Source organism: Amphiprion ocellaris, chromosome 6, assembly GCF_022539595.1.
Source record: "Amphiprion ocellaris isolate individual 3 ecotype Okinawa chromosome 6, ASM2253959v1, whole genome shotgun sequence".
Lineage (NCBI taxonomy): Eukaryota > Metazoa > Chordata > Actinopteri > Pomacentridae > Amphiprion > Amphiprion ocellaris.
In genome coordinates, this window is record NC_072771.1 from 19701700 (window position 1) to 19724908 (window position 23209).

General features: G+C 39.2%; 2 protein-coding genes across 8 annotated transcripts; both read left to right on the forward strand.

Moving 5' to 3' along the window:
- The first annotated feature begins 1996 nt into the window (after positions 1-1996).
- Positions 1997-9075, forward strand: ube2d4 (ubiquitin-conjugating enzyme E2D 4 (putative)). The gene is made up of 7 exons (XM_023291316.3): positions 1997-2281; positions 3942-4005; positions 4169-4200; positions 4308-4385; positions 4535-4640; positions 6172-6265; positions 6388-9075. Exons 1-7 carry the CDS (start codon positions 2258-2260, stop codon positions 6431-6433), a joined length of 444 nt encoding a protein of 147 aa, XP_023147084.1. The 5' UTR covers positions 1997-2257; the 3' UTR covers positions 6434-9075.
- A 465-nt stretch (positions 9076-9540) lies between these two features.
- dbnlb (drebrin-like b) lies at positions 9541-21458 on the forward strand. 7 transcript variants are annotated; one of them, XM_023291313.3, is made up of 15 exons: positions 9544-9707; positions 11077-11132; positions 11365-11477; positions 11566-11640; positions 11916-12065; positions 13348-13425; positions 13865-14016; positions 14122-14176; positions 14433-14504; positions 14751-14874; positions 15194-15310; positions 15706-15780; positions 17748-17806; positions 17894-17981; positions 20130-21458. In XM_023291313.3, the coding sequence occupies exons 1-15, from the start codon at positions 9625-9627 to the stop codon at positions 20264-20266; spliced, it is 1434 nt and encodes a 477-aa protein (XP_023147081.1). In that variant the 5' UTR covers positions 9544-9624; the 3' UTR covers positions 20267-21458. The 7 variants fall into 7 exon arrangements, with proteins under 7 accessions (XP_054867634.1, XP_054867635.1, XP_054867636.1 ...); XM_055011659.1 differs by lacking the exon at positions 14433-14504 and having other exon boundaries at positions 9541-9707; XM_023291314.3 differs by lacking the exon at positions 15706-15780.
- The last annotated feature ends 1751 nt before the right edge of the window (positions 21459-23209 follow it).

Sequence of the window (23209 nt, forward strand, 5' to 3'; positions counted from 1 at the left end):
CAAGCAAATCAATGTGATTTGAGATTTCAGAGGAAACTGGGTGTCCGTGGGAGGGTTTGTGAACGAAGGCTTCAAGCCAACAAAGTGTGGGCTTGACTGTGTCTGAAAACCTCATGCTGATAAATGGCCTCTCCAAGTAGACAAACTCAGAACACAAGGCCCCTGCTGCACAAGACCCAAACTGCTACCTCTGCTCCTAGCTGAATCTGATTACAGGCAAGCCCTGAGGACAGGCAGGTCATTGAGAGCACAGAGATGAGCAAACAATAAGATATTATCTAAAGGAATCTTCAGTTTTCCAAAGGAAAATGGTCCCTCTCAGTGTCACATTGACGATAGGATCCTCAACCTGACACTGAATCAGCCATTTAAGAAGAATGAACACTGCGTCCCATTCATACATACTCACTAAAATAATGAGAGCTCTTTTTTCACCCTTGTTTAAGACATATAAAGGGAAGCTCATGAGGCTTTGCGAGACAAGGCTGTGCAGAAACCGGAGCATGCAGCTGACTCAGATGAATATGCCTTTACAGTGATTGGGTATTGAATGAACAATTCTATAGTCTTTTTCTCTATTCTTTATGTGTGTGTAAATAATACACGTGTTTGCCTTCATTGTACTTTGCTGATGCATTGTCATTGCCCTTCTGCATTTAAAAAAATATTTGAAAGTAAAATAAATAAACTGATTCTGATCAGAAAATCTTCAATTTGAAAATTTACACTGTAGATCTTGCAAAAACACTTTTTAGTCAAAGCTATGCTTACTACCTGATCTATGCTGGCCATGTTGTTGCCATGTGCTTTTGTTCTTTTCAAACAGTGACATCTTGTGGACACCTGGCCTTAGTTATTGTGTTGAAGTCAGAGGACAAAATGACATTTAATGCAATGTTGATCCTGCTAAATTCACAGTCTTTCTTTGTGAACTTGATAAGAGCAATGATTGCATTGATCAGGATTAGGCTTTAATTATACTAAGAGTTTTTAAAGCAATTAAAATAGTAAAAAGCAAATAAATAACTAATGAATATCAAAAAAAGAAGTTTATTTAAAGCGCATTTAAAGTGACAGCCATTGTACTAAAGTGCTTTCCACTAGAAAAAATAAGACTCGTATTGCAAATTAACCTAACAAGCCGAAATATTGAGGTTACAGTGTTATTTACGACACGAATACACCTGAGTAATTTAAATGTTAAGGATTAAGTGCCTACAAAAAAAATTACAAATACTGGTTTATCAATCAATCTTTATTGGTCATTGCACATTTTCATATACAACGAAGTTTCATTTGAGCTGCCCTGCCAATGACAGCTCCGGCTGCTGCGCAGTGCTGCGCGCAGCCGGATATATAGTTACCACACTATAATAAATATTGGACTAGAACCATACAGCAATATTGATTGTGGAAATTAACCTATTAATTTAAATATTAAAGCCAAGAGCCTACGGTAATATTTCATATAGAGTTTAATATTAAAAATTTAAAACTCACGTCACAATCCTACTAAATTATACATGAAAACGCACCAAATTCAAGGATTCCCTGGATTAGATATGAACATTTTTTTCTTTTTTCTTTTATTATTATTATTATTATTATTATAATTTAGATTTTTTTAAAAGGCATGTTTGAGTGCTCCAGCAAGCACATAGGTGGTAATAAATTTCTAAAAAACGCTTGTATGAATTTTCAGCTCGTGGCATTATAAAATTCGATTCAGACTTCAAAGTAAAAGGCCATATATAGTTGTTTGGAAAAAAAAGTTTTAGGGTTTAATTGCATTCAATTCTGATTTTATTAACCATATTGTGACAATAATGTTTTTTATTGTTTTTTTTTTTTTTTTTTTAAAGGTTTATTTTTGAACAGTTGTTGTAAATATCTTGTTTGAACTACTGTAGAATAAGTAAGCGTGTTTTGAACTACAACGATGGAAGTTGTGCAAAGGCGACATGTCTCGCGATATTAGCACACTGCCAGGCATCAAGAGGAGTAGGGATGAGAGGAGAGAGAGGCAGCAAAATATCTCGGTTGTGCTGTAGCAGTCTAAAGAAAGATCAACATATAGCACACAACTGGTCGCACTGGTTGTACTAGAAACCAAAAGCCCCAAGCCTGCTATATGTCAGACGTGATTTCCTAACTGTGCGTAACGTGAGATTTGGAAGTACGCGGCCACAGAAGCCACATTGTATGTGTAAAGTGCTAACTGTTAGCTGACAGGCTACCTAGCATAGCCATTGAAGCAATGGCGTTGAAAAGAATTCAGAAGGTGAGTGTATATTTCCTTAATGTGCCAGCCATACATCACAGCCGATACATTTTTCAGACTTTTACACCATGTGTGGAAATGCAGCCTGTGTGTAACCGTTTCTGTAGGTCGATTTAGCCGCATTAGCTCGCTTTTTTGTGCTCCTTTGTAAAATAATTCACAGACAAAGACGAGCTAACTCAGTGGTGGCCCTGTTGGTGCATTGCTACAGTAAGTGGCTATCAATAACCACCACAACAGCGCTATTGTTTTGACAGCCACCGTTACTTTGTGTTGAATATTTGTCTTTTCTTTCTGTTGTATTGCTACAGGCGACATATCAGTGCTTGAGGAAAGGTGGCTAGCGTTAATTAAACAAGTCATATCGCAGTGCAGTTAGCTAATGTTAGTATGTGTGGTTTGGTTGGTTGTACATGATGTGCTCTTGAGTCATTAGCTTGTCCCTTGTCTTTATACGTGGTGTTGGTCACTAAGACAGTGGCTGATGATGTGTCTGGTCTCTGAATGACAGCTGCTCGAAGCCAAAATTGAACCCTAGTGTCAGTGTTGCCATATATGGAATGGCAAATGGGGCACTGGAGCAGGCCATGGTGTGTATTTATATAACAGAATAGATAGGCTTCCTTTCAAGAGATGTTAAATAACGGGCTTAATTTCTATTTAACCATCTGTTGGTTTGCTGTTTGTGTCATTACATGGATGGTGTGTAATGGGGCTCGATCATGGGTGGTTTAACTGAATATAAGTGCATACTAGTTTATTCCTATTCACTGATTATGTCTGTAAACCACATTTGTTCCTTTTGATTGAGCAGTGCAGTCTTTGTAGTTGATGTCCATGAGCTAAACTGAACTGATGACTAAAATGTTGATGAAGTCAACTGCCCTTTAACCACCGTTTATATGTCACCAACCCTGGATCATGACTGTAATGCAAACATGGGTGCCTCTGAAAAGTCTCAAAATATCAGGGTGAACCCACCCAAAATGTCACGCAACCTTGTCTAAGTTTCAAAGATGCTACTAAACTTATATTTCAGTCTTTCAGAATAGGTGGAGAGTATTTAAGAATAGATATAATTACCCCATAATCAGTTATTTGTTCATGCAGTTCATCTGAACAGTGATAAGGTAAAATTAATCCTGGAGGAAATTATTGTGCCAGATATTGTAAAAAGAAATTACAATAACACAACTATAAACCAAAGGTAGTAAATATAAAGTGCACAAGCAAATAGCAGTGATTAATAGAAGAGTAATGAATTTTAGACAGTGAAGTAAAAAATAATGAAGCTAAAATAATACTAGTTTGAAGTAGTAAAAAGTAATACTGGAAATGATACTGAAGCAACACATTAATATTGCACATGGTAATAAAGTATTGCACATAAAATTGAATTAATGCACACAATACTGAAACTGATATTGCACCTAGTATTGAAAAAGTAATATTGCATATGATATTGATTTTATTGTTCAGTTTTGAGTGTCTGATGCTGATGAGGGTCCAGCATCAGCATATTTTTTTAAGTACTCCTGTGCTTAATCAGCTCAATATAAATGCATGTAAAGCACTCATACTGTTTGTAAAATCAATTTAAAATGCAGTTGAGTTCTAGTAAAGTCAGTGCTGATTCTCTGTGTGATCGTCTGCTCTTTAGGAACTGTCCGACCTGCAGAGGGACCCTCCTGCCCAGTGCTCTGCTGGACCAGTCGGAGATGATTGTAAGTAGTTAGAAAATTGTGGCATCAGTGGATTCCTAAAAATAATATCTTCCTGCTATGTGTAAATATCTTTTTATTATTACATCAGCAGAGTTTTGCAGTGTACATTTGGAATTTGCATCCAAATATAAGTACAATTAATGTTCTTTTTGTTTTTTCTTAGTGTTTCATTGGCAGGCAACAATAATGGGACCGGTAAGTAACATATTATCTTAAGCCCAACTGACATGTGATTAAAATATGCAGCTTATATAGTGAAATTGCTGCTAACAAGCTAAACTTGTTTCTATTTTTTATAACAGAGTGACAGCCCATATCAGAGTGGAGTGTTTTTCCTCACCATTCACTTCCCAACAGATTACCCATTCAAACCACCAAAAGTAAGTAAGGATTGGATTTATATGTTGCATATGAAATGGAATTTTTCAGCTCAGTTTAACTATTTGCCTTTGTTACCCTTTGTGTTCTACTATTGCAAAGGTAAATGGGTTTACTGGAAGAATTAAACTTTTTTTATGTTTTGGCACAGGTTGCGTTCACAACAAAAATATACCACCCTAATATCAACAGCAATGGGAGTATTTGTCTGGACATACTGAGGTCACAATGGTCACCTGCACTTACAGTATCAAAAGGTAAGTGATAATACAAGATTTACTCTTGTGTTAACTTTTTTTGTTAACTAAAGCAGTTACTCAAGCCCAGATTCTCTCACAGCTACACATAAATAGTGTAACATAATTCATTACACTGGATTGTTTCACAAGTCAAATTTCTGCCTTAAGAATGTAGTCTTGAGGAAGTGGTCACATTCACTATTCATCAATTTAACATACATTTTAAGAGACAAGAAACAGTTCACACAGATGATGTTTTGTAATTGATGGCACAATTTTTAGGGGAAAAAAAGATGCAAATCACTGCATTTGGTGAGACAATTTAAATCCAGATACTGAAACCTTAATTTAAAGTTGCCTTTTATGAGGTGCCCAGATAGCTCAACTGGTTGAGTGGGTGACCCACAAACAGGGGCTATAGTTCCTGACACAGCAGCCTGGGTTCGAATCCATCTCATGGCCCTTTGCTGCAGGTCTTCCCCCCATTCTTCTCCACTACTTTCCTGTCTGCCTCTCACATTAATCTGTCAAATAAAGCCAAAAATGGCAACAAAAAAAAAAAAAAAAACACCTTAAAAAAGTTGCCATTTTAAGTGAACTATGTTTTATGTTGCTGTGTCTAAGTATGTTATCTTGAAATCAGATTACACAACTAGCTCCAGCACAACCTGCCTCGGCCTCCCCTACCTGCAGGCTGGCCAGGTTCTTCTGGTTGCATCCCTCCGTGTCATTCAGCCACTTAGTCTGTCACCCGGTGGATGGACTCCAACTCCACCATCTTGGACTGCAGCTGGCGATGGTAGACTGCTCTCCAGGAGAGCCGCTGCGAGCTGGAGGGCCACTCCAACCAGATGGAGAACTGGTTCTTTTGCCGCTACACCAAGCTCACAGTCTGCAGAGCAGAACAAGGATGCCATAATGTCCGCCGATGATGAGAAAACGACTGCCGTTGCCAGCTTCAGTCCAAGATGGTGGAGTTGGAGTCTGTCCATGGAATAGGGGACTCTTTGGAGAGGCAGCTACATTACATGCTATTTTTGTAATTAATCGTATTTATCAAAAATGTAGCTACTTTATTTGTCACAACAGTGACCTGGCCAGCCTGCAGGCAGGAAAACATGAGTCATGACAGGCCAGAGTTAGCTGGTTAGGCAATGACTGAACTTTAAAAAATAAAATACTTATATATGGCACTACTAGGTAAATTTTTTACCTTTGAGTTTTAGTTATAAAATTTGATATTGCAGACAAATCTTGCTTTACATTTAGACTCTTCTATGCCCTCATGTAGTGATGAAGTTCTGAAATATTTATTGTATACAGTATATAGAAAACGCAGTTCGACTGCATGAATCAATGTTTAGAAATATTCGATACTGATGATTTCAGATGTCAAAGTCACATCTCTCTATGCCTGTGTTTACTCTATGTCTGCTAAAACAAATAAGTGGCCTCTACTCCTCCTCTACCCAGAGTGCCCACTGATTAGTGTATTGAGGTTCCGCTATTCTATTCTTAAACTTTAACTTTCTGATTCATTCTTCCACAGTATTATTGTCTATCTGCTCTCTTCTTTGTGATCCAAACCCGGATGACCCACTGGTACCAGAGATCGCCCATACGTACAAGGCTGACAGGGAAAAGTGAGTGTAAACATGCATGCATTTCTCTAAATTTAGCTTACTTGTCATATTGTCTCTTACTATGAGCGATAAAGTTCTTAGTTCACCTCAAAAGCATTCCAAACTCTGCATGTGTGTTACAGGTACAACAAATTAGCGAGAGAATGGACACAGAAGTATGCAATGTGAGAATACCAGGGAGATCAAAATACAAACGAGAACAAAAGAAACACAAATGATTTGTAACTTGAGGCAAATGAGCAACAGAGGGAAAAAAAAACTAACCAACAGCCCACCTTTTGGAGGAGGAAGCGATACAGTGAGGTACAGTGCCAGTTGGCTTTCCGTGTGCTGAGCTGCTACCGTGTGCTGTCCTTCATGACTTGTATGGATCTGCTGAGCAGGACCTGATGGACTCCTTAAAGCACTCCCATATGGAATACCGGAAACTCTCCACAGTCTCCACCGCCACCCTCAGACTTCAAACTGTTACTCCTGCTATTGTGATTTTCATCATCATCGTTGCTATCCGTACACATCGTTTTCACTGTCGATGAGTCATATCGTTGTACTACTCAGAAGCAAAATTTTTGAATGATTTAGGAGATTGGTTCTCCCTTCATTTCAGAGGTACTGTGTGTGTCCCACTAGATGTCTTGTTTTTACTATATCTCCATGCATTTAGTGGCCTTTCTGTGTTATTTTTTTTTCTTCAAACGGTATATGTGCAATTGAGGCAGAATGTTTCCTGTTGAACACAAAATGGTGCAGTGCCATTACCAGCAGCTGATCTGTTGGCACAAACTGTCTCTACCCCGAAACAATGTGAAAGATGCAAAGCAAGATTGGTCTTTATCATTCACGGCATTTGAAATTTTCAACAGTATTTAGTGGTTTTGAAGACACTGGAGAGCTGCTGTTTACAGCTAGCAGGCCCTGACTCCACAGGGAGATTGTCCTCTTCTATTTTTCTCACACATGCTGTCATTGCTCTTACATCCTGTGTAAGTAAACATCAATGGCTGGTGTACATAGTGCACAAAATACTATTGTTGTCTGACTTGTTACTTGTGTCGTATAGCTATGAACATAGCTACCCTTAGGCATACATAGCTAAGCTGTGTGCCACCTCCTCAGTACAGTTACTCAGGTATCGAACCAAATCATCAGCCTTTACATGCAGTGACCCATGGTGAGAAAAATGTCCAGGGCCCATATCATCAGACTTCTAAAAATAGTACTAATCTCTACTGGTTTGTTCACATTAGAAAAGAGCTTATACTTCCTGAAGAGGCAACATGATGGTCTGTGTTGCTCATAAATATGCTGTTCAAGAGGTACTGTCACTCTCATCGCTCTCCAGTTCTTTTCTTCACTATTGACATTTTTTAGCAACACTTGGATGTGAACAGCTATTAAATGATGCTGTCAAACATGTTCATGCTACTGTTTTACTAAAATGAAATGGCCTTCAGTTACAGCTGGAGCCCCTTGGACTGAAAATGGGAACTTGAAGAGACTAGACATTTGGCAGATTCTAGTCATTTGATGTCACGCGCATCTAGTTACTTGAGGTGAATTAATACAGTGACTTGCTATGACAGTTTCATCTGCTTTAAATATCAGGTGATGTGAAGCTTTGCGTTTATTTTTGTTCATATTCACCATTGGGTCTACAAACAGTTGTTTTTTTTTGGGATTGTTACTCAACACTGACGGAAAAAAAAAATTTTGTCTGAGTGATACATTTGTGACTTTTTGTACTGTATCTTTGAAAGCTTTAGTTTTAGGCTTTTTTTTTCATTCGTGTCACGAGAATTGAACATGATTGTGATGTGTCATAATGTAATAGTTTTAAATATAATCCATTGTAACTGTTGGATAAAGTAGATAGGAAACATGATTTTTTTTTTCAAAATCATGGCTCAATGTGCTGATGCTGCCAATATAAAGGGAATTATTGAATAGTATAAGGTGGGAGAAGTTTTGCTGTTGAGGTATTACTGAATGGATTCATCAGGAAAGGTACATAGTGAAGCATGATGACTTTAGAAGCTTTGATTGTAGAACTAACACCATGGTTTAGGCACTGAATATAGATTTTCATCATTGTTAGCTGCTGTAGAGAAAATTGTCCAAAAAAAAAAACTTGTCCTGAAAATACAGTATATACTAAAATGTTTTAAAAATATATATATCCTCTAAACGCAGTGAAACAGATTTCGCTGCGAGACCTCAATTGTCACACAACTAGTGGAATCCTTGTGTACATTGTTTTTGTTCATCTGGCTATTTATTTATTTGAAAGCTGAGTATCTTCCAACCGAACAACTGAATGCAGCCTCAATTCATCATGCGACTGATGCTACTTTGACTTCCCTCGTCCAGTGTGCTCAATAGAGTTTATATAGGCAGCTTGGCATGCTTTGCACTCTGGAGAACCTTCTCACAGCCATTTGCCAGATATCAGGGATTTCGTTACAATTCATCTGCCTAACACCTCTGACTAAAAATTTTAGCCTTAACCCACATTTTGTACATATATATAGAGAGAACATGTCATAAACTGTAAATTTGCTATCAGGGCTGTATCCCCAAAATGGGCGATTCATTTCATTACGAAAACCTGCTTGAACAATACCAGTATTTTGTTTTGAAAGAAAAAATCAGCCTGGCTTTCACTGAATGCAGGACCAGCCTTCATGCATCTAAAAAAAATTGGAATACGTGTGCTTCAACTGCCATCATGAACATCCACATGGCTTCACATAGCCTACACGAGATAACTATTTACCATGTTATAACATATGAATAAAGCTCATCTTGGTTTATCACTGTTTGCAGTCATTTTTGTGTGTCTTTCGACTTGCTTTTAAATAACCATGAATAAACACAAATTTCTAGATAAGCAGAGAAAATAATGGAGGCGTTGAAAACGCACTGGATGTAAATTCATTTCCACTTACAGAAGTAAAATTAAAGCGTTATGGATACGTTAGAGCGCCACTGCATACCTGTGAGCGCTGCAACCAGGGGTGCGTTTGACGTATAGGAGTAGAATGCGAGGTCTTTGCGGTGCAGACAGCACCCCGAGCGATTTTTATTTTTATCTCGATTTTATTAATTGAGAAATCGCTGAATTTAATGTTTACATGCAAACAAGATTGCACTGGTTCATGACCGAAAATACAATTATTAAAATCTCACATAATATCCGCCTTTTCGGGGTGTCGCGTCACATTATTGCAGTGTATCCTGTGTGATATATAGCCACTAGCTAAACTAGCTGCCCACAGCTCAAAGTCAGCATCACAGCCGCTCCTCCCAATAGGAAGGGCGCATCCCGGATAGCTAGCTGGCTAGCTGGACTCTGCACAACGATGGCAGTTAACCTCAGCAAAAATGGCCCTGCATTAACAGCCGCATATAAAGAAGTGGTAGATGAAAAATCCAACACCAACTGGTAAGGAGCGACATTTTAAAGCAGTGTTAGTTCTGTGAAGGAGGGGCTGCTAGCTACAGTGTTGGTTAGCTTTGAGCCAGTCGTCAAGTAAGTTAACGTTAACCTAGCGTTCAATAAACTTGTCCTCTAACCTTAAATTAATGGTGTTTTGTTGACCGCACCAGGCCTTTCAGTTTCTAAATAAACGGCAATGTTAAGTCATCTTTGTTCATGTGGGAGTATTAGCTTTCTTACATTTATTGTCAATATGCTGTTAAAGGTGAGCTAACAAATAGCTAGTAACGCTGTTAATTAGCTTTCAGTTGGGTTCACTGACCAGCTAACATGCTTGGCGTGTATTTTTAGTTCTTGTTAAATGAAATCATCAAACGGAATGAGTTAAGTTGCTAGCTACCTCAACGACTTCCTGGTAAGATATCAGAAGTGAAATGTGACCGATGTGTGACAGTGAAATCAAGCAACTTCCTCTTTACATTACCTACAGTTGCATTGTCAGTGGCTCCAGACTGAAACCTGTTGATGAGAGCTGCACAGTGTTTAAAGATGACCTGAATTAATTACTGTGAAGGAGCAGTTGCTCAGGGAGTCCTGCTGGCTCATTGTTCAGTCCCTCATGAATGACTCTCCACAGCCACCGCCTAGCCACTCAGCAGCAACTTGTTTCACTTTTTATTTACTGAAATAGTGCTGACAGGAAAAAGTAAATGTATAGAAACAGAATCAAGAAGTGATCTAATTTAGAAGTGAGGAAGTTCCCCCTACCTTCGACATAAAGGTCTGTATGTACTGTTCTGATCAGAAGCAGATGCCGACTAGAAGCCACAGTGAAGTGGACACAGTTTGCTTATCTTCTAGTGTGTTTACTTTTGCCAACACTGATTTCTATGTTTGGGCTGAAATTAACAGCCTAAGTTGTGATTGTTGCTGTAATATGTTGTTGCTTCTGATAAGTTCTGTACAGTAGCAGACCAAATGATATTTGGTCTGAGCAGTACTGACAGAATCAAAGAATCCTCTCATGCCTCCATGCTAATGATAATGAAGGATTTCCTGCAGGAAAATGTAGTAACCTGGGATTAGTTATTTTTAATGGGCAAAGAAAATTCAGTTAAACCTTTACAGCCTGTAAAGAGTACTGATACGGCTGATTTGAAAGAGGATTAGAAATATTTACACTTCCCTACTTCCCCTCTAAAATGTATCCTTCATGAATAGGGCTTAAGCACGAGGGCTGCTTAAAATAGGTTTACAAAACATCTCTTTAGTTCAGTGTGAAATGATGTATAACAACATTGCAACAAACCCTTCTGTCTGTGTGATCCTGTGTTCACTAAGTATTTGAACCTCCTTAATCTGGTGTTTTCTACAGGGCCTTGTTCACCTATGAGGGAAACAGTAATGATATCCGTCTGGCAGAAAAAGGGGGTGAGTAACTAAGTGGATAATGTTATCAAGTTTTTACAATCTCCATGCGATATTATTAAAATGTGTGCAGGAATTTCATTGTGAGGATACAGCTGCGGTACTGGAATATCAGCACAATAGGACTGCTTGCGTCTGCTTTCTCACCCCGTCATTTGCAAAGGGGAAAAAATGTCCACAGTTACACAACAAACCACATTAACCATTTGACTTTTCCACAATGTTTATGTATCAGATGGAGGACTGGAGGAGCTGGTTGAGGAACTCAACAGTGGAAAAGTTATGTATGCTTTCTGCCGGGTCGAGGATCCAAACTCTGGCCTGCCTAAATATGTCCTCATCAACTGGGTTAGTGTTACATTCAGTCATTGTGCGATTGTTTGTCCTCTTTGTAGTGGCCACCTTTGAACATGTGGTATAATTCTTTGTGTTGCAGACTGGAGAAGGAGTCAATGATGCCAGGAAGGGACTGTGTGCAAATCACGTCAGCTCCATGGCCAATTTTCTGAAGGTAACACTTAACTTTTGAGTCCAATTTGAATGTGCATGTTAATGATGACTTTATAGCTTGACATAAAATTAAACAATACAGTCAAGAAAACAGCACACAGCATGTATTGTCATAATAGTAAAATATCTTTTGCTGGTATTGTGTTAATGTCATTCTTATCATACCTGTAAGCAGTACTTTTACTGGCTGGTGCATGTGTGAACAAAGATAAAAACTGAAGGTGTTTCCCTGACTGTCTATGTATTGAAAGGAACTTTACGTTCTTGCCGTTTCAGGGGGCCCATGTCACAGTAAACGCCAGAGCAGATGAGGATGTGGAACCTGAGGCGATCATGCAAAAGGTGGCTAAAGCCTCAGGAGCCAACTACAGCTTCCACAAAGAAGTTTCCAGCCGCTTCCAGGACAGCGGTCCTCAGGGTCCTGTGGTATGCGCTTCTGTTTGTCTTCCACAGAAGAAGATAAGCTGTGGGCTTAATCTAAACTAGGCTCCTTTATCTCAAAAAAAGGAAATACTTATATGGACTTCATTCACACTCGCTCAGGAGTTTTGCCACTTTTTCAAACACATGTTGTCATGCTCTCCACATGACACAATAAAATTTTCACATAAATATCGGTGTATTAGACATATATTATGCTAATAATTCAGCAATATACATGGAGAAACATTAGAGTACTCTAACAGTCAGACATTTTATTTTCAGGAGAGCACTGCTCAGGCAGCTTTGGTGATAGACTAGACTTCTAGACCACCTTACTGTACAGGGGGTCCTCGACTTATGTTGGAGTTCCGTTCCTATGGTGTGATGTAAGTCGATTTTCACCATAAGTCGTAACTTTGGTGAAAATGTAAACAAAGCCGTTAAGTGCATCGCATTATGATCAGTTCTTCAGAAAAGTCATGAATACCAATGACTTTCATGCATGTATGAATCATTTTACAAGAAGATATCCAAATATTGTAACAGACTGATCTTGTTGTAGATGTTGAGGTTTCAATGTTTATTGTTAAGTTTGAGATTTACCTAATGTCAGTGAACGTACCATGTTTAGTTAGCTCACCTCTGGTTGGCTGAGAGTCAGCAGTGTGTGTGTGTGTGTGTGTGTGTGTGTTGCTCCCTGCCGGTGTGTGTGTCAAGCAAGAGAGAGCTGGGAACGGCGACTAATTCTGGAGCTAAGTTATAAGGTTTATGTAGTTATTTTGGTGTTGACTATGGCCCACAGTTACCTGTGTGAAGGTTCAGTAAACGACCGGAGAACAGGATAAAGTCTCACTCATTCATCACAGAGGGTCTCTGACAATATGTTGCACTATTTTTACAACTTCATCTAATAATGCCGATGTGTCGTCAGTGTTTTGTCCTGTTCTGAGTGTTTTATTATATCTAATTTCACTTCAATGGGCATACCATTAGAAGAGTCTGACGTATGCTTGGGAGCCATAATGAAGGACAAAAAGTTAGCGAATGCAGCACTATCTAATGTGGCGTACAACCAGCAAATGTAAACAAAGCCGTCTTATAGCGCTGCGTGATGACGTGTTCGTCCGCTCTGCTCATCAACTAGTTCCACGTAACCAGTTCTGATGTAACGACGAAACGCCGTAGGTCGATGACGTTGTAAACCGAGGACCCCCTGTATTTATTTTTTTTGGATAACTGTGCTGTCATGTTTACCCAGTACATAATAATCTTTTGCTTCCTGCAGGGCTCAGTGTACCAGAAAACCAACGCTATGTCAGAAATCAGGAAGACCAACAAAGACACCTTTTGGGCACAGGCAGAGGTATGTCACAAACATGCACTAAGCTAACATATACTTATACAAACTTAATACAGGGTGAAGAGAACCTGAAGCATCTCTTAAAAGTTTCTTCCAAAAATGTTTTTGTATCACTGACTCATCAAAACTGCAAGAACTCCTATTATCTGCAAGAGTTCGTAGTTTTGAAACATTTGACACATATTGCCATTTCTCTTAAACTCCTATTTAAAAACACAAGGCAGGCAGTTTTTATCCATCATGAATGTAACCGTAGTCAGCAAAAGCTTTGTCTCCACCTTAGCCTTTGTTTGCAGTTTTGGCTCATCCTCACACCTGTCACAGGTGCACCCAGAAAATGGTGCTCATTGCCCGAAATTTATTTAAATCAGCTTTTTAATGCCAGCGATATTTGCAGAATACCAAACCAACACTAAATCTTGCTTCTTTGTTTGGTGTTTAGAAAGAAGAAGAGAAGCGTCGGCAGGAGGAGCGGCGTAAGGCAGATGAGGAGCGCCAGAAGTTGGAAAGAGAGAGGAAAGACAGAGAGGCTAAGGAGGCAGCACTGAGGGATAAAAGGGACAAGGAGAGGGCCTCTCAAATCGACCAACAAAAGTAGGTTGCAGTGGAGGGAAAATGTACTCTGGTTAAGACCAGTTTGCTGTAGCACCTATTAAAAAGCTCAAATTACATTTCATCTGTCTTCTGAATGTTTACTAGGAAGTACCAGCAGCAGCAGGAAGCTGTGAGTAAAGAGCAGGAGAAACAACGCTGGGTGAGTGTCTCACTGTGCTGCTGTCCAACAACATTCCATTTTGAATAAATGTATTGCAGCCCTGAAGTAACCTGACAGAGACACGAGGAACAGACATTGAACTGAGTTTGAATATGAATTGGTGTAACACTTTACCTTCTTTAACGTCAAATTATGTCACAGCTAAAAAGGTTTTGGTAGGGCACGCAGCTTGTAAGAGCTTTAGTTAGGAAGGTAGCAAATGTCAGCAGTGCATCATTGATATCAACATCATCAGGAGGAGGAGCAGGAGAACCAGGCAGCCCAGAGGAAAGCAGTCAGGAGAGGTGATTCTGTGGAGAAGGCCAACGTGAGTTCCCCTTCCTGAAAGTGCTTTATTCTGACTAATCTACTTTCCTTTCTCAAGACAAACATTTGTCTCTTTCTAATCAAACCTTTTGAAACTCGGAAGTGTCTTCCAGTCTTCGTCTTGCATGACATCTTTCTCTAATATTACACTGTTGGAAATGTAGGTTTCTCTCTCGCCTTATGTGCCACCACATTATTGATAACCTGTGTCTAATTCTTTTTGTATGTATATTATTATTTTTTCCAGGAAGCTGCCTCTCTCATCTCTCAGCGTGCCGTGAACCCCAGAGAGATGTTCAAGCAAAGAGAGAGGGGAATCACCCCCAGTGACTCAGATGTGCCCCCCGCTGCCCCTGCTAGCCCTCAGCCAGGTATTGCCCCAGCATAAACGATTACTCAGACTTTGTGTTACCAATCTGCTTTACATGTCGCATCCTTTCCCGCATTACTGCAACGCACTTTTAGCCTCTGTCTCTATGGTAGCGGTAGGTACAAACTGGTTATTGTGTCATCCTTTTTCAAAGTTGAAACTTTCCATCAGACTGTGTAGTTGTCTCATAGTCATACTTAACACTGTCTCCATAATAGTGTCCCTTCTTCTGCTCAACCTGTCTGCTTTCTTTTCTCTCGTCCATTTATTTATTTATTTTTTTTGCACGTTTCGGGGGTTCAATGTGTGTCTCTGCTCAGGGCGTCTTCAAAGCCCTTTTCTGTCAAAGCAAGTGTATGAATCTGAGCGAGCCAGCTCACCTCAACGCCAAGCTTCTCCTGTGCCAGCAGGCTCTGCCTCTCCTGTTCGTGCCACAGGTGTGAGCTTTACGCACACACACACACACACACACACACACACACACACACACACACACACACACACACACACACACACACACACACACACACACACACACTTGAAGAAAACCTACACAACATATTGGGTGTCATACTCGCTCTTAACAAAAGCTCAGTGTTTCATTCCTCATTGTCATTCCCATGTGTCATCATCATCATATTTCTTATAATCTTGAATTTCATCATGAATTCTGCTTCTATTCAGTTTGCTTTCTATTTTCTTCAGATATTTTTGTTGTTACTCCTTGAGTTAATCGTGTGTCTGAGCCTGGTGCTGGTGTTCAGCCTGTGTGGGCTTGTGAATGTGTTCCACTGTGTACATGCATGTCTGTGCTTGTGTTTTGGGTGATAAGAGCCTGATGTGGATGATGGACAGTCCAGGTGTGAGTATGATGAGCCGGAGGCAGCCCCCGAGGAGCAGAGCAGAGGTGGGGCTCATTTCACATGCACCAGCCTCAGTGTTAACCCTTTTTACAGTATACATTAGACATGAGGACATCCTTGTGTAGTATCGCTTAAGTGTCAAATGATTCACGATTGTATCACCTTACAATAACTGTTACTGCTTAGCTGAACAGTAGATGTTTGCTCTTATTTAAAATTAAAAGAAAAGTTTAGATTTGCCATATTAAAAAATACAGTCTCTACAGTAGGAACTAAAGCAACAAAAGTCAGTGCAGCTTTCATTATTACAATTCAGACACTCAACAGACCCAATCCTTCTTGGCATGCCCAGTGTTGCATATATTTCTGATAATATGTTCTGCCATTCTTCAGCGACTGTGTTTTTTTAAGCTGCTCTTTGCTGGAGGGGTTGTGTTGCTCTACCTTTCTCTTTAAAATATCCCAAAGGTCTTCTGTTGGATTCAAGTCGGGCAACATACTTGCAAGGTCCTAGTTTTATCTTTTGCCTTCTTTGTGTGGTGTTGGCAGTGTGCTTTAGATCGTTATTGTACTTGAACATTTCTCTTCTGCCAAGCTTCTGCAGAACAGGAGGCATCTTGTAAGCCAGTATTTTGGTGTAGCCACAGGCATTCATAGTGCCTGCAAAAAATGTCATCTCTCCAGCACATTAACACTCATTGCACCCCATATCATCACATTTCATTGTTGGGACTGTGCATTTGCTCTGGTAGTCCCAACCAGGTTTATGCCAAACATGATAGACCCCATCTGAGCCAAATAAATTTATTTCAGTCTCATCTGACCAAGGAATGTGCTTCCAATTTTCATCAAGCTTCTTTTTATGTTCTTAGTTTGATCTTGAAATTTTGCATCAAACAGGAAACGAGAGTGTTTTCCTTGGATGCTGTCTATAGAGGTTGACATTATGCTTTGTCTGAGCTATCGCCGAAACTGTAATTTACACTGATAGCACCTGCACCGAATTCAAAGCACTTGCCTGTCTGTTTGTCAGAGCTTGATTGTGCATGTATAGCACTGTCAGCGGCATCAGAGGACGGCCATTACAGCTCTGATTAGAGGCACGATAGCTGCTCTATGCCACCCAATTACTGCTGCAACTGTTTCAGCCGAGTTTTAGTTGTTCACCAATCTTCCTGTATCCTTTTCCATCTTTGTGAAGTCTCACAATCAGATTTTTTGATTCCTCTGGCAATTCTGACATCACATTTCTAGGCAGTTTGATTTCAGTGTTCACAGGTGTATTCACTTTTGTTGCACAGTTTCTGCTTTGGGGCCTTTATTTTCAACATTGTCATTCTAAAATAGATATTTTTGCTCATTAGAGGAAATACTCTTATTTGTCAACATCGAAATAATGCAAATATTCAGACATATTTCAATTTGACATTCCACTTGTGTTAGCCTTCTGCTACTATGTCTTATGTTAATGGGTCAGTTTTGACCTCTGTCATTTATCAGCCATAAAATACCCTAAAAATTATTTATCATCCAATTTGTTTCTTATCTCTTGGTTACCTTGTTTGGCTTCTTTATCCATGAAAAGATTGGTTGTAATATTTTTTTTTGTTGTCCGTTGGGCCTTTCTTTTGTCGGCACACCCCTTGTTTTCAATATATAAAAAAAATGTCAAATGAACCTCAAGAGAATTATATAAATAAATAAAAGGTTGTTGTGTTACCTGACTGTTAGAGAGGGGTATTAGAATACATCTCTTAAATGTTCAAAAAATGTTTAAAATCATTTGACATTTTCATGATATTGTACAGGAGTGTACTCACATTTGTTATATACTGTATGTTTCCCAATCCTTCCATCTGCTTCAATATAAAAGTGCTGTTGTAATTTATTTTAAGAACATACTGTCTCCTTCAGCAAAACTGCTGTCAGGATCAGCTGCTGTTGCTGCCACCTGCTGGTACACAGACAGCTCAGCTCACACAGTCATTCTCACAGTAGTCTCTCTTTCCAGAGGAAGCGCCGGCTGCCAACTCGTATGTCCAAGAGCCAGCTTATGAAGAGCCCGCTCAGGTGGGTGTTACCTTACCTTTAGCTGGACCGTTTCCTTTCATCAATGAATAAAAATTAATCTGGAACGCATCTCAATTTCTGTCCCAGGTGGAAGAGAGCAACACCTATGAGGTGCCTGCTGATGAGACATCAGACAGAGGCATCTGTGCCAGAGCCTTATATGACTACCAGGCTGGTGAGTTTCTTTTGTATCACAACACTATAAAAGAAAATGAGCTGAGATTAGTGATCTGTGCAAGAGCCTTAATGTGATTAATGGACTGATAACTCAGTCGGCCAAATACCTGTAGCTTGGATGCGCCTCCTTCACAAACTGAAAGACTGCATTCAACCCCAAAATCCCAAACAGTAACTGCTCCAACTCCTGGCCAGAATCAAGCCATAAATGTTGTGGTTATGTGGTATGTCCTGTAAACATTCAACTATTGTGGCACAACCAACATTTTCTTTTACCTACACTGACTGCTACTGGCTCTCATGTGACTCACTTTTTTTACTGCGCTAGAGGCAATGGAGAGTGACTGAAAGCGTGAGTGGGGAGGATGAAAATGTTCTCCTGCACTGTATCACTAATCCACACTGCTGTTCACTATTAGAGCAGTAGTGGTGATAGTAGTTAGTATTCCAGATTATACACGGATTAGATTAGCTTCACTTTTAATTGAAAAGTGCAAATTTGAGCATAAACACTGCAGACTGCTCCCCATATCAAATGATAGTGTAATTAATTGACTGCATATATGTGTCATTAAATCAAAAGTGATATATATTGTTAGATTATTCTATAAGTTGTAGCTTGATTGGAATCTTTGCATAGCAGTTCTAGTCTAATGAAAGTTTGCTTAAAGGTCCTGTATTGTGCACTTAACCCTTAGATGCACGAGTGATTGGACCCTACACTCTTCCACAAGTGGGTCAAAAATGACCCATATAAGAATCAATGTGTTTTTATGACATTTTTGTCTTTTAGGTTAAGAATAATCATTTGTATTATTGTTTGTATCATTTTTTTTTGTCCACAGAAGAATGATTTCATGTTTGAAATATGTTTATTTTTTCACTTTATAACAGATTTTGAACATTTTGATAATTGAAAAAGAAGAATATTACACAGAACAGCAATAGAAGAATGTCAGCCTCCATTTTGTTGACATTTTTCCACTCTTTTCATCTCGCTGTTGGTACTCTGTCCCTCCAATTTTGTGCACTTCATCACCTGTTGTATGATTATTATCAGTGATAAAGAGGTTGGGGTTGTAATACAAATATTCAGCTTTCTTTAAAAATATTAAAGGGAACTTAAAAATTGAAATGGAATGACATCAAAAACATGTTTTCTAAGGAATAGCTGGAATATTATTGATAAAACATTACAAAGATATTGCAAGACAGCGACCTCAATGGGTCATTTTTGACCCACTTATGCATCTAAGCATTAAATTAGACCACGTAAATGAATGAGTCTCTCATGTTACTAGAATTTGCCTTTCAATTTTCCCACTCAAAATACTGCAAAGATGGGACATTTCACAATGACTGTATAACTGCTGGTTTTAGTCCTGATCTGAACAGGCTGTTTCAGTGTCTGTAGCTTTAAATGCAGTTGACCTGCTGTTGTCCCCTGCCTCCTTCAGGAAGATGGTGTAAAGAAAATAAGAAATAGAAATGAAAAGTAGAATGACCACACTGCAGCCAACATAGACATCACTTCTAACTTTGTCTCTGAGTGATTATTTTACAAGCAGATACCACCGTATTCACAGCACAGCAGCTGTTAATGACTTGTGTGTGTCATTCGTTTGTCAGAGAACGTTGTGGTTATAAAATCCGTAATTTAGCATTGCAGCACAGCAGATTGGAAATAGCTGAGATGTGAGTGCTGTCTTTTCTCTCAGCTTAACACGTCATGTTAAAGGGCTGTGTTTCAGTCACTATTTCATACTCATTCTGTTGCCTGACAACAGAAACGGAAAACCATGTAAATTAAGTTTTCTGGGAATCCAGCTGTACAACAGTATTTGTGAGCAAAGAGTGCAGGAGAGAACAAACAGATGTAAACACCAACTGAGTTTAAGTTGCCCTGAAGCACAGCAGGTGGCATGAAAACACATTAACCAACCGAGTTCTTGTTCTCTGGTTTCAAGTCGGTCTTAAAGTTTCAACCACCTCTGGAAGTTTCCACCACCTCAGAATGTCGCTTTGCTTCACAGTTTACCGACAATCCTGACCTGTGCGTTTAAAATGAAAGAGAAAATGTGAAAAGCGTTCAGTATGAAAACCATACAGAGACTTATGTTTACGAGACTTTCTTCTTCTCTTTCAGCTGACGACACTGAGATCTCCTTCGATCCCGACGACATCATCACCGGGATCGAGATGATAGACGAGGGCTGGTGGCGAGGCTATGGGCCAGACGGCCATTTTGGAATGTTCCCAGCCAATTACGTGGAGCTCATGTAGCCCGGCACACACTCCCCACCTCTCCCCCGCAGATCACCACAGTGGCAGACCCAGAGGACCTCTGCAGTACAACAACACAGCAAAGTCAGTCCTCACACAAGACATCAGGCTGAAATGGAGCAAATCAGCTTCCACATTGTGGACCAATGAACATAAAGGGTAACAGGGGGCCAGAAGCTTTTAAAACCTTTTCACATTTAAAGAGAACAATTCCATTAAATTGTCAATGTTGTGAGCAGCTGATGGTATAGTTTAGGGATTTGTGGAGACCTACAGGCCGACCAAAACTTCCCTATCCTCCCAAAAATATACGTCTCTTTACCTGTAAATGTGATGCAGTACAGTATCAGCCTTTGTTAAGTCTTAAATTCAATGGTGAGCATTATTAGCACTTCTAGTTCACATTCCTGACAAAGTGGCTTCAGTTCTATTTCAGGTATAATTTAGTTGTTACTTGTAGCAGTTGCTCCTGTTCATTTCAGGAAAAAAATAATCAAAGATGGTGGTACCAGCTACAGCATAATCTTTTGCCTTGTTTTTGCCTTTCTTTACCGGCAGACTGATCTATCCTTTTTTTTATGTGATTGAACTTCGATCCTGTGTGAATTTCAAACCTGTACTGATCTGACTGTGGTTGAAGTGAATATTTAAAAAGAAAAAAACTGATGATTTTTGCTGTGCTCTGGATGCTTGACTTCAATAGAGAATACACACAATGGTTAAATCCCTTTTAACTGTGAGTAAATAACAGTTTGTTTTCATTTCACGTCCTTCCTCATTTGAACCACATCATTTCAACATATTTAACTTTTCAGGGAAGTCAGCATTTTTTTTCCGTTTTATTTAGATCTCGCTGGACTGAGGTTGAGTTTGAGTGCAAAACATATCTCTGACAAGTAATATGTCACATTTCGGTGCCATAACGAGGCAGGGCGAATGCAGTGGTACTATGAAAAAGCGATTGGTGACATTTTGGTGAAATGTTTGAAGAGCTCGACGGCAGAATTTATGCAAGTTTAGTGTTATAATCACGGAACAAAATCCTCGCTCTTTTGAAGCTTCGAGGTCAGTTGACAAATTGATCGTGAACAGGAAAGGGCATTATGTATCCATTGCGTTATTCATGTTTGTTTTTCCAGAGGCTATTGTAATGCACAGACGTTCTTCATAATAAAATAAATAAACAAGTAAAGCAAGATGTGTTGTCATATTTCATATAGGTAGGTCAAGGACTGTAGAAAAAAATCTTACGTACGTTAGATAACGTAGAAAAACCTTCAGGGATTTTCAGAGGTTTAACAGGAACTCAGATGTATACACAGCTTCTGTATGTGCTCTGCAGTCAGTTTCCTGGAATGAGGCAACAGCTGGGGAATTCACCTCTAATGCATAGGTTTCATTTTCACACGAAAATCAGATTTTAATTCTCCCACATCTTTCAGTTAAATCGTTGAAGTGAATGAGAACAATCTGGCTCACAAATGATCCGTTTTATTGTTTTACAATCGCAAAAGAAGCAGAAACTGAATTATCAGATACATCTAAAATCTTAGACCTCCTTGATCCTTAATGGTCCAGGTTTGCCCTCAAGAATGAATTTAAAATAAGACGACTGGTGCATCTCATGACCCTGCAGCACGTTAAATTCATAAATATTCTGTTGGGCTTTTACCAAATTTGAACTGAAACTGCTATCTAATGTAAATTAATATTAGCCTGGCAGGATATTAATCATCTAGTGTAGTTTCAGGATAATTTCCATGTATGCCTACACAATTTTAATAACTCTCACTATTCAAGCTTTACATCTCCAAATATACATCTGAAGGTTCCCTCAAACAGCAGCAGGGCGCCTCTTTCAATCCATTTACTCTGGAAAACCTCTTTTGTCTGCTGACAGTTTGTCACCCCAGTCTGATTGTGGCCGTTACAGGTTTGCAAATTGTTCCCAGTATAGTGAGTCACTTCAGACAGGAAACCTTTTTCTGTGTTGGAATCACAATATTCTCCACACATTCTCATTTACATTGTGCTGCCCTCACCTCAACCCTCATGTGTTTATGTCAGTGAAAGTCTGAAATGAATCGCAGGGGATTTTCTCGATCTTACAACACTATGTTTTTGCTCATCGTCCCCACATTTGTTGTCGGCTGCAGAAGGTAGAAAAGTTTGCAAAAAAAAAAAAAACATTGTCACAATTACGTGGAATTTAGATACGGTTCCAATAAAGCCTCACGGGTCACATAAACTACACGATTTTGTAGAAGTTCAAGTCTCAACACACTTGGTATTTGCCCATTTCTACATTGTTTCACTCTCGCTGCATTAATTCTCAGTGCGTCTACATTTAACTTTGAAGCTAGATTCCAAAACATCACAGGCCACCAAGTGTTTAATGCATATACTATCTATTTGGACATCATTTAACAGTTCAATATCACATTTTCCATTTATGCAGAGTGTTGCTTAATCATCTCACAAATCATAATTTCTCTAATAGAAAAACGAAGCTTGTTTTGTATCTATCAAAACAAAAAATCCCTCTGAATTTTGGGCAGTTTGTAGATATCTGGTTATTTTGACATTTAAATGCTAATCATTTTGAAATGTCATTCTCCATCCGCAACAGATGGAGGAATAGGGCATCCCCCTTTCAAACAGATCAAAAACATGCGGAGGAAATGTGGATCGTGCCGAGCACGGCCTCTTTACTGTTTTTATCACGAGATCTTTAGAGATTTACAGATTGTGAGGCGGCCGAAGGAAAATGGAGGGAAAATGCGTTAACTTTTAAATGTGACTTCATGAGAAAATATCATAAAATCATGCAAAAGGCCTTAAGCAACTCTTTAACTACATAGGAGGTCTTTAAATTGTGTAAAAATGTAGCAACTCCACAACTTTGTAAGGTCACCGGCCATGTGGCCATGAAGTATTAAGACA

Bases quoted from the DNA above. Each gene is read 5' to 3' on its own strand.
- dbnlb (XM_023291313.3), top strand. From the start codon at position 9,625: ATGGCAGTTAACCTCAGCAAAAATGGCCCTGCATTAACAGCCGCATAT. The intron at 11,133-11,364 runs GTGAGTAACTAA...TTTATGTATCAG, and splicing joins CCGTCTGGCAGAAAAAGGGG to ATGGAGGACTGGAGGAGCTG. The intron at 15,311-15,705 runs GTGTGAGCTTTA...TTGGGTGATAAG, and splicing joins CTCTCCTGTTCGTGCCACAG to AGCCTGATGTGGATGATGGA.
- ube2d4 (XM_023291316.3), top strand. From the start codon at position 2,258: ATGGCGTTGAAAAGAATTCAGAAG. The intron at 4,006-4,168 runs GTAAGTAGTTAG...GTTTTTTCTTAG, and splicing joins TGGACCAGTCGGAGATGATT to TGTTTCATTGGCAGGCAACA. The intron at 6,266-6,387 runs GTGAGTGTAAAC...TGTGTGTTACAG, and splicing joins TACAAGGCTGACAGGGAAAA to GTACAACAAATTAGCGAGAG.